At 40.6% G+C, this 11188-nt stretch overlaps 2 protein-coding genes across 3 annotated transcripts in view; one reads left to right on the top strand and one right to left on the bottom strand.

Moving 5' to 3' along the window:
- Positions 1 to 11188, top strand: part of LOC118762878 — an 84323-nt gene that overhangs the window by 55355 nt on the left and 17780 nt on the right. The window contains exon 1 of one of the 2 annotated variants that reach the window (XM_036501775.1): positions 10115 to 10259. The exons of the other annotated variant lie outside the window; for it this stretch is intronic. Within the exon in view, the coding sequence (XP_036357668.1) occupies positions 10167 to 10259 (93 nt within the window). The 5' untranslated portion in view covers positions 10115 to 10166. Of the gene's footprint in view, positions 1 to 10114; positions 10260 to 11188 lie in introns of those variants that run through there. 2 annotated transcript variants of the gene reach the window in all.
- The window catches only part of LOC115210647 (ABC transporter G family member 14), a 36338-nt gene that overhangs the window by 18032 nt on the left and 7118 nt on the right, over positions 1 to 11188 (bottom strand). Inside the window, exons 4-8 of the mRNA XM_029779301.2 lie at positions 10382 to 10482; positions 7106 to 7267; positions 6066 to 6159; positions 3413 to 3476; positions 2149 to 2195 (exon numbers count right to left, since the gene is read on the bottom strand). Of these exons, the coding sequence (XP_029635161.1) occupies positions 2149 to 2195; positions 3413 to 3476; positions 6066 to 6159; positions 7106 to 7267; positions 10382 to 10482 (468 nt within the window). The remainder of the gene's footprint in view (positions 1 to 2148; positions 2196 to 3412; positions 3477 to 6065; positions 6160 to 7105; positions 7268 to 10381; positions 10483 to 11188) is intronic.

An 11188-nucleotide genomic window follows, 5' to 3' on the forward strand; every position in this document is an offset into this window, starting at 1 on the left:
AGGGGTGTAACCAGCCCACTTATGCCTACCTTTCCTTCGTTGGACACTAAACTCTGCTTGCGAAGACCTGTTGAGGCAAGTGAAATCGAAACCAAATTCAATGACAGGCATCTGTGCTAGTGGAGCACTAACAGCTCCATCCAAGCGGGATCACTGCCAGAGCAGCTAACTGGCTTCCATGCCGGTGGCATGTAAAAAGCACCATTTGAGCGTGGTCGTTACCAGCGTCGCCTTATTGGCACGTGAAAAAACATGCAAGTGAGGTCATTGCCTGTGCCACTGGACCGGCTCCTGTGCAAGTGGTACATAAAAAAGAACACCATTTGAGCATCGCCATTGCCAGTACCACCTAACTGGCTCTCGTGCCAGTGGCATGTAAAAGCACCCACTACACTCTCGGAGTGGTTGGCGTTAAGAAGGGCATCCAGCTGTAGAAACTCTGCCAGATCAGATTGGAGCCTGGTGCAGCCATCTGGTTCGCCAGTCCTCAGTCAAATCGTCCAACCCATGCTAGCATGGAAAGCGGACGTTAAATGATGATGATGATGATTACTAATATTTTTGTTTAAATTCACTGCTTTTGTTTCAAATGATTTTGAAAATAACAAAGAATTTAATAAGAACCAGGGACAGTCTTAGACAAGTTGGTATCAAAGAGATTAAAAGAGAAAGCTGTGGAAAAGTAAGGAAGCATACAAAAAGAGTGGGTGAAAGTGTGTGAGCTAGTGGCTACGGTGTTGCACGCATGGTCATGAGATTGTGGTTTCAATTCCTGGACCAGGCAATGCATTGTGTTCTTGAGCAAAACACTTCATTTCACATTGCTGCAGTCCACTCAGCTGTAAATGAATTCCAATAATAGCTGGGAAGTTAACCTTGAGATGGACCAGCATCCATTTCAGAGAGAGAGAAGTTATAATCTCAGTCATATGCTATGAGAACTGGGTTAAACCCTACCCTTATGAGTTTTAGGGTCCATGAAAAAGTGGAGATAAAAAGGTCAAGAAAAGAGAAAAAAAAACAAAAAAACAATTTAATGCTTTTTTATTTTGTCTGTTTGATATGATTTGAACTCATGATAGAAACAGATGATAGGCACAGGTGTGGCTGTGTAGTAACTAGCTTGCTTTCCAACCACATGGTTCAGGGTTCAATCCCACTGTGTGGAATCTTGGGCAAGTGTCTTCTACTATAGCCTTGGGCTGTCCAAGGCCTTTTGAGTGGATTTGTTAGACAGAAACTGACTAAAGCCCTCTGTAAAGGTATGTATGTATGCACACAGACACACACACATATTGTTATATTTCGGGATGGTAATTTGGTGGGGGGTGTAAACACATTTTTTTATGGGGATGTAAACACTTGACAACTGGTGTTGGTGTGTTTACATCCCCATAACTTAGAGGTTAAGCAAAAGAGACTGACAGAATAAGTACTAGGCTTAAAAAATAAGTCCTGGGGGTTGATTTGTTCGACTAAAACCTTTTAAAGTGGTGCTCCAGCATGACTACAGATTGAAACAAGTAAAAGAATAAAAGAAGAATAAAGCCACTCCTTTGAAGATGAGGGGAAAGGCTACCTCAACTGAAATCAAACCCGAGTATTTGGCTGGTGTTTCATTTCATTGCTGGAATGATGGACAGTAAGTGAACAAAGTTATTAAGGTAAAGTTGACCCTGGCAGGATCTGAACCCAGAGCATAAAAAGATATAACTTGCCAGCGCCGCCCCGACTGGCCTCGTGCCGGTGGCACGTAAAAAGCACCATCCGTTCATGTCCGTTGCCAGCCTTGCCTGGCTCCCGTGCCGGTGGCACATAAAAAGCACCATCCGTTTGTGGCCGATTGCCAGCTCTGTCTGGCACCTGTGCGGGTGGCACGTAAAAAGCACTCACTACACTCACGGAGTGGTTGGCGTTAGGGAGGGCATCCAGCTGTAGAAACACTGCCAGATCTGACTAGGCCTGATGAAGCCTTCTGGCTTCCCAGACCCCAGTTGAACCGTCCAACCCGTGCTAGCATGGAAAGCGGACGCTAAACGATGATGATGATGATGAAATACTGCTCAGAATTTCGTCACATGCTATACCAATTCTGATAATTTACAGCTGCACTTTATTCTGTTAGCATAATGACTTAATTAAGCTTACCTTCGTCATTCTCTGTGGCAATGCTATCTGAGTATAATGAGGTCTGGCTGGAAAGAGAAAGATAATCATTGACACAATACTCTCACTGGCCACAAATATAATTCAAGGAGTTGGCAATAAAAACAAAAGTGAGATGGAATTAAAAGTTGATTAATGAAGAATTAGAGAAAAAAAAGGAAACATCATTAAATATTTAAATGTCTGACATGAGATATTGAGAATACAATTATGATTTTTTTGTATTATTAGTCTCATCTTTAAAAATAAAAACAGTTTTAATATCGCTGTTATATCTCAGGGTGGGGATTGTTTTCACCACAACTTTCTCTCACTCTTTCTTCCTACTTCTGCCACATAGCAGAGGTACCATGGTGTAACCCACTATGGTGTCTCTGTACCCCAGGATGGTTCAGCTCTCCACCCATTGAAAGCCACCCTTTACGGAATGAGGATAACAACGTAGTTTTTGCGCCCGTGCAACCGCTAGTCTATTGCTTGTGGTGGGTGGATCTTCAAGATGCCACATGCATTCTTAGTAGCTTAGAGTAGGCTCAAATTAGAGATTATTCTTTGTGGCTAATGGTGTGAGTCCTGACTGGAAGAAGAAGAAAGAGGAGGAGGAGGAGACGACAACAACAACAACCTTATAAGTGTGAGAGGAATTTGGAAAGCAACAGACACTGCTCTTCTTCTTTAGATTAGAGAGAAAGCAAAAATAATAAAATGTTATGTAATTCTTTAAAATTTTGGTTCAAAACCAGAAATTTTAGAGGGAGTGGTTAGTCAATTATGTTGACTCCAGTACTTGACTGGTACTTTATTTATTGACCCCAAAAAGATGAAAAGCAAAGATGACCTCAGAGTATGACATAACAGGCCAGAATGAATGGCTACCAAGCATTTTGTCTGATACACTAATGATTCTTATTTCTTTATTGCCCACAAGGGGCTAAACATAGAGGGGACAAACAAGGACAGACAAAGGGATTAAGTCGATTACATCGACCCTAGTATGTAATTGGTACTTAATTTATCGATGAAAAGCAAAGTTAACCTTGGTGGAATTTGAACACAGAACGTAACAACAGACGAAATACCGCTAAGCAGTTCGCCTGGTGTGCTAACGATTCTGCCAGCTCACCACTTAAATAAATTGCTTCAAAATACCATTTAGTAATGAGTGTCTAAAAATAAATAATAGCTAAGAAACATCCATTTCTATTGTATCAGGGACCCAACAAACCAATGTAAACATGTTTCTTACTTGGCTTCCTGTGCATATTCTATTAATTTCATCACCTTCTGACTATGGCCCTGGACAGAATCCACTGAAAGGGAACAGAAAAAAGAATTAATAAAATAAAATGAAATGAAATGAAATAAATAAGAAATGTATCAAACAATAAAAGTAAAAAATATTTCGTTTTTGGATTTGGTTTGCAAGATTCTTTATATGATTTCGTGTGTTGAAGCATATTCTGTTGTGTCTGGGGAGAGTCATTTTCTTTTTGTGCCTTATTATGTAACACACTCACCGGTAAAATTTCCACTTTTTTCTTATTTTTATTGTCCTAAAACTTTCGTTGCATCTTGCAACCTTTTCAATAGGTTTTCAATAGTTTCAACAAAACTCTTTGCACATACATACAGACACTGACAAACAAGTACATATTTTTAAGGCATAAAGCCATCAAAGTACCCTAGTTGATTTAATGACCCCTGTGCTCAATTGGTACTTATTTTATCGATCCTGAAAGGCAAAGGCAAAGATGACCTCAATAGAATTTGAACTCAGAACATAAACATAGAAGAAGTGCCACTAAGCATTTTGTCTAGCATACAAACAATTCTGCTAACACACCACCATCATCATCATCATCATCATCATCGTTCAACGTCCGCTTTCCATGCTAGCATGGGCTGGACGATTTGACTGAGGACTGGCGAACCAGATGGCTGCACTAGGCTTCAATCTTGATCTAGCAGAGTTTCTACAGCTGGATGCCCTTCCTAACGCCAACCATGCTGAGAGTGTAGTGGGTGCTTTTTACGTACCACTGGCACGGGGCCAGTCAGGCGGTACTGGCAATGACCTCACTTGAATCTTTTTACACATGCCACCAGCACAGGTGCCAGTAAGGCGATGCTGGTAACAATCACGCTCGAATGGTGTCTTTTATATTCCACTGGCATGGAGGCCAGATAGCCGCTCTGGCAACGATCACGCTCGGATGGTGCTCTTAACACCCTACTAGCACAGGGCTCGAGTGCCAGTAAGGCAACGCTGGTAATGATCACACTCGAATGGTGCCTTTTAATAATAACTAAGGCAGTAAGCTGGTAGAATTGTTAGCAGACCAGGCAAAATGTTTAGTGGCAGTTCATTCATCTTTACTTTCTGAGTTCAAATTCTGCTGAGGTCAAATTTGCCTTTCATCCTTCCAGGGTCAGTAAAAGATGTACCAGTTGATGCAATTGACTTGTCCCACTCCAAAAGTTGGTGGCTGTTTGCCAAAATTTGAAACCAATATTAACAACTAGATTCTCATTTTGGCACAAGGCCAGCAATTTTGAAGGGTGGCAATTAGTGAATACCATCAACCCCAGTACATGACTGGTACTTTATTTGACCTCAGCAGCATTTGAAGTCAGAACATAATAAGCAGAACCAAACACTGCAAAGCACTCTTTCTGACACTTTAACGAGTCTACCAGCTCAATGGCTTATAATTGTTACCAATAATTCTTTCTTTTATACACGCAAACCCTGAAGTATTTGGGGGTGAGGGCTAGTTGATTACATCAACCCTAACACCTACTTGGTACTTATTTTATTGATCCCAAAAAATTGAAAGACAAAGTCAACCTGGGCAGAATTTGAGCTCAGAATGTAAAGACAGATGAAATATCATTAAGCATTTCATCTGGCATGCTAACGATTCTGCCAGCACATCCACCTTATAATTATTATCATTAATAATGCTTTCTACATTGGTATAAGACCAGACAATTTTAGCTTGGTTGATTAATTCACAAATGTTTTCTCTTGGGTTTATAATCTCAAAAGCAAAAATACTATCATCATCATCATCATCGTTTAATGTCCGCTTTCCATGCTAGTATGGGTTGGACAATTTGGCTGAGGGCTGGCGAACCAGATGGCTGCACCAGGCTCCAATCTTGATCTGGTAGAGTTTCTACAGCTTGATGCCCTTCCTAATGCCAACCACTCCGAGAGTGTAGTGGGTGCTTTTTATGTGCCAATCAGGCGGTACTGGCAATGACCTCCCTCGAATCTTTTACACATACCACTGGCACAGGTGCCAGTAAGGTGATGCTGGTAATGATAACGCTCGAATGGTGTCTTTTACGTGCCACCGACACGGAGGCCAGATTGCCACTCTGGCAATGATCATGCTCGGATGGTACTCTTAACACCCTACTAGCACGGGGCTTGAGTGCCAGTAAGGCAACGCTGGTAAATGATCACACTTGAATGGTGCCTTTTATGTGCCACCGACACGGAGGCCAGATTGCCACTCTGGCAATGATCATGCTCGGATGGTACTCTTAACACCCTACTAGCACGGGGCTTGAGTGCCAGTAAGGCAACGCTGGTAAATGATCACACTTGAATGGTGCCTTTTATGTGCCACTGGCATGGAAGCCGGTTAGCCACTCTGTCAACGATCACACTCGTATGGTGCTCTTTGTACCCTGCTAGCACGGACCTTATATAGAATTAATTTATATTCTCTATAGAATATTACACACTTTTTCTTGTAGTGATATTGGAAGTCTGGCAACTAGGTTTGGAAGAGGTTGTAAAATGGGGGCCTAGAGACATGCAAGTTATTCTGCAGTCACCCATCTCTCAATGTTAAAAAAAAGAAACAATAAGAAGAAATAAAGCTTACAGATGAAGTCAGCAGGGTTGTAGTGTTCAGCACAGTATAGACCATGTTCTGAAAAAACATCTAGAGTGTTCTTTGCATCTCCATGGTATACAATCTAGATTGAGAAGATAGAAGGAGATAACAATATAATGTTAAAGATCAAATTATGGAACATATGTTGAGAGAAAAGGACAGAAATGAAGGAGATTTAGCAGGTGTAAAATGTCAGAGAAGGTGTAAAGATGCTAGGAAAAGTGCAAAGAAATATCAAGAAAGATGTAGAAATGTCAAGACACATGTAGAGATGTCAAGTAAGCTGCAGTGATGTCAAAACAGATGTAGAGATGTCAAGAAATGTAGTGATGCCAAAACAGATATGGAGATGTCAAGAAAGCTGTAGTGATGTCAAAACAGATATGGAGATGTCAAGAAAGCTGTAGTGATGTCAAAACAGATATGGAGATGTCAAGAAAGCTTTAGCGATGTCAAAACAGATATGGAGATGTCAAGAAAGCTTTAGTGATGTCAAAACAGATGTAAAGATGTCAAGAAAGCAGTAGTAATGTCAAACGGATGTAGAGATGTTGTTGTTGTTGTTGTTGTTATTGTTATTATTATTATTATTATTATTATTTCTCTTTATCACAGGTTTTGTTGGAGCTCCTGGAGTCTTACATGCATAGTGGGCTTGCTACCTGCAGCCTACCGTACCATGCTATTATTATTATCATTCATATTATTATTATTATTATTATCATCCAGTAGTCTTATTTTTATCACGTGCTTTCACTGCACTACCGAGCGCAACTCTGTGTGCCTTGGGTATGTGCTGTGATGTTCTAATAGTGACAGTATTGAAAGTGTTTTACGTAGGATGTGTGTGGTGCCTGGTAGTGCTACTTTCTAAATGTTATATATACCTGTTAGTCCTGGTGTTTTTGTTATGTATTTGTCTTGCACTACACTGATCTTCTTCCCACTACCATCACCACCACTACCACCTCACAACAATAATATCACCACCACTAGCAGTAAGTAGTATAATGTAAACTGATCCTCACCTTGCCATTAGAAAGTACCAATAATTTACTGAACATGTGAAATATTTGACTGGAAGGTTGGTGGATGGTAGCCAGTACTATTTTGTTGTGGTTCCTTGCTAGACTCTGTAGATTCAACATCAGTTTATACGCCAAAGATGAATCAAGGCCAGATGTTGGTTCCTGCAAAAACGAATGGGGTGAACATATGGTAAATTAGGGGCAGGGAACAATGGTAGTATATAATTAAAGCAACAGATACAACAGTGGTAACATCTGGAATGTTGATAACAACAGTAAGAACAACAGTGGCAAAAACAATAAGACAAATATACAAAACAACAGTAGCACTAATAGGGGCTAAAACAACAGCAACAACAACAATAATTGTACAAATGATAGCAGTAACAACAAACTTTTTCAAGTTATTTCTACAGATTCTCTATGGAAATTAGAGCCAGTTATGATGTATCATACAAAAATATGTCTATTTAAACCCTTTAGTGTTCAAACCAGCCATATCCGGACCAAATATTCTATCTGTTTTATATTCAAACTGGTGATATCTAGCCTCTCACACCTAACCTACATTGACATTCTAAAAATAAACAATCACATCATTGAAACCTCAAAGCTATAAGATAATGCACGATTAGATTAATTAAAAACAATTTGAGTGAAAAAGTATTACATTTAACAGAGTAATCTGAACACTAAAGGGTTAAACAATGCGATCATCATCATTTAACATCTACTTTCCATGCTGGCATGGGTTGGCTGATTTGACAGGAGCTGGCTAGGCAGGAGACTGGACCAGGCTTTAGTGTCTGTTTTGATATGGTTTTTACAACTGGACGCCCTTCCCAACACCAACTACCCAGCAGAGTGGACTGAGTGCTTTTTACATGAGACCAGCACAGGTGAGGTCAGTTTTGATCAAAGATAAAAAATAAGTAATGGGTGTATATGCATATTTCAGTTGTTGCTCCTTCTTCAATACTACATCCAAACCATCAACCACCACCAAACAAATTGCTAACACAGGTGGGGCAAAGTACTGACTTATAAACCTTTAATATATACTAGATTTCTCACACAAGTACTGTAAATCCTCGAGTATAATCCGCATTTTTTCCCCAAAATTTAAAGGTCAAAATCCCTAGTGCGTACTCTATACGAGGTTAAAAATGAAAATTACTTTCTAAGCAATGTCCGAGTCTCTATTTGCTGTCCAGCAAAGTTTATTCAGACGTATTTTGTGATGTTGGACGCGAAAATACCTTAAGCTAAGCCTGAAGGCAATGAAGTCATAAAAGAATCATCCATAACTTGCAATAAGCAACATTTATTAAACGTTATTACTGTTATTTCTTTATTTTCTGCAAACAAAATGCACAAAAAAGCTACACGTTTGCATTATGTTATATATACAATAATAATAAAGGATGTTACCGTGTACATTTTTACAAACCAAGGACGTTATGTAGATCTCCTTGACTCAAGTTAGAGAAGGGGTGCGTATTATACACAAGGTTTAGGTTTTTCAGAGGTACAGTCCCCTAAAAATCCCCTGCGTATTATACTCAAGGGCGGACTATACTTGAGGATTTACGGTACATCTTCATCATCATCATTATCATTTAATGTTCAATAGTCTATGCTTGCATCAGTCAGACAGAATTTCTTGAGTCAGATTCTCTACAGCTGGATGTCTTTCCTGCTGCCAACCCTTCAGTATTTCCAAGCAAAGTACTATTTACCCAAGCCCAGATATGCTTTTTCACAAAAGACTGGAAATGAAAAATCACTTACTCGTATGATGGTAATGCTTATTTACAATCATGTCATAATGTCAAGACAATGTGGGTGTGGCTCCTCTTATGGACTCAGCTAACAGTCCACATATTAATCAATTATAAAGAAGTGTAAGATCGTAATCCTATGGGTCATGAGGTTAATCATCATCATCATCATCATCATCGTTTAACGTCCGTTTTCCGTGCTAGCATGGGTTGGATGGTTCGACCAGGGTCAGGGAAGCCAGGAGGCTGCACCAGGCTCCAGTCTGATCTGGCAGTGTTTCTACAGCTGGATGCCTTTCCTAACACCAACCACTCCGTGAGTGTAGTGGGTGCTTTTTACATGCCACCGGCACAGGGGCCAGGGGAGGCTGGAAGCGGCCATGATCGGTTGGTACTACCTCTTAACATAATGGTTATATACACACATACATAATGAGCTTTTTTCAGTTTCCATAGACCAAATCCACTCACAAGACTTTGGCTAGTCCAGGGTTATTGTAGAAAACACTTGTCTAAGGAGCTGTGCAGTGGGACTGAACCCAAGATTGTATAGCTGGGAAAAGGCTTCTTAACCACAGAGCCACACCTGCACCTATATAGCCACACTAGTGTCTCACCACAAAAACTAACCTTTGAAGAAGAGGGTCACAGTCACTTAGTCTGAGAGCGTTTCTGAAGTGGTATTTTATTTTATTGACCATGAAGACAAGAGAGGCAAATATTAAGCAAATAAAAATTTAAATAAAAGCTACAACTGAAGGACAACAACAACAACAACACAACAACACAAATAACAGCAGGACAACAACAATGTCAACATCAGTAGTGCAACAACAGCAGCAGTACAATAACAGCCAAACAGCAGCAATTTTAACATCAGGATGACAACAGCAGCAGCAGCCGTTCAAGAATTTGGACCTGGAGATCTCCATTTCCAGCAACTTCGAGGGTCACCTCCCAGAGGTGTCGGGCGTCAACGAAGAGTCCTCAACTACAACAAGATGATCAAAGTTTTTTTTTCTTTCTTTTTTACCAAGGTCTGGGGGTCTCCTGCCCCTAAGCCCTAGACCATCACCTAATCACCCTTACTCGTCTTGTTGCTTAACAACAACAACAACAACAGCAGCAGTACAATAATAGCCAAACAGCAGTAAGGGTAAGAAAAGTGTGGTGTTGGTGAGAGAGGATGACGGATAGGGGAGAGCGGAAGTAGGGCTTGCAGGGCGGAAGTAGGGTTTTGCAGGGCGCATGTGCGGGAGGAAGCGGAAGCGGCAGGCAGGATGCACGTGTGGGATCGAGCAGTTGCGGCAGACACGACGAAGGCACCAGATGCATCGAGTTGGCTGAGAGGGATCCGAACTAAACTTCGACAGGTAAGGCCCAATCGCATTTCCATTCTCCCTTTTTCTGTTGTACTCTTTTCATCGTTCACACCACAAAAAGAAAACATTGAAATACATCTGAACTAATGTAAAAATAAAAAGACTTAACTCACATCAACGATAATAATATCAGGGTTTGTGAGAAGTTCACAGGATATGTTGGCTCTTTTCTTCTCACCTCCAGACAATCCTCTCATCCATGATGACCCAATAACTGAAAATTATAACGACCAACTGAAAATTATTTGTTACAAATAGCAAAAGAAAAAAAAAAACAAACCTCCTTCCTCTATCAAACACCTAATAACACCAACACATCGACACTGTCCTCCTCCCTTTCCCCACCACCACCACCTTCTCTTCCTTTGGTAGACAGCAACTATGAAGGAGAGTCAAAAATTATACACACTCTTGTTTTTTCAATGTGTGTGGGTGTGCAATGTCCTGCAACTACAAAACTTTCTTCAGCAATAGGCTACAGCATTTGGTGCAAATTGCTGGCTTCCGTTTACTGGCCAGCAAAGCACTGTGTCTTGCACTGTTGATTGTACACCCCTTTCCCAGGTAGTCTCCCAGTATAGGCCCTTTTGAGTCTCAAAAAAGGGTTAGCATCACTTTTCCCGTGAAAGATTGAGTCTTGAATTTCTTCGTCACTGGCGAGCTAGGATGTTTCCATTCCATATCCTGTCTTTTGGATTCTTTCTCAATGATGGGTCCACGTTTCATTTCCTGTGACTATTCTGCTCAAAAATTCCTCATCCTCATTGTTGTAGCAATCAAATAAACTTTGGCAGACCTCAAGATGTTGGTGCTTGTGCTCTGCAGTAAGCTCTCTTGGCACCCATCTTGCACAAACTTTATGGAAGCCGAGTTCATCATGGATGACCTAACATGTTTCATCCTCTCTTTTTACTCTCTTT

Source organism: Octopus sinensis, linkage group LG4 (genome assembly GCF_006345805.1).
Source record: "Octopus sinensis linkage group LG4, ASM634580v1, whole genome shotgun sequence".
Classification (NCBI taxonomy): domain Eukaryota; kingdom Metazoa; phylum Mollusca; class Cephalopoda; order Octopoda; family Octopodidae; genus Octopus; species Octopus sinensis.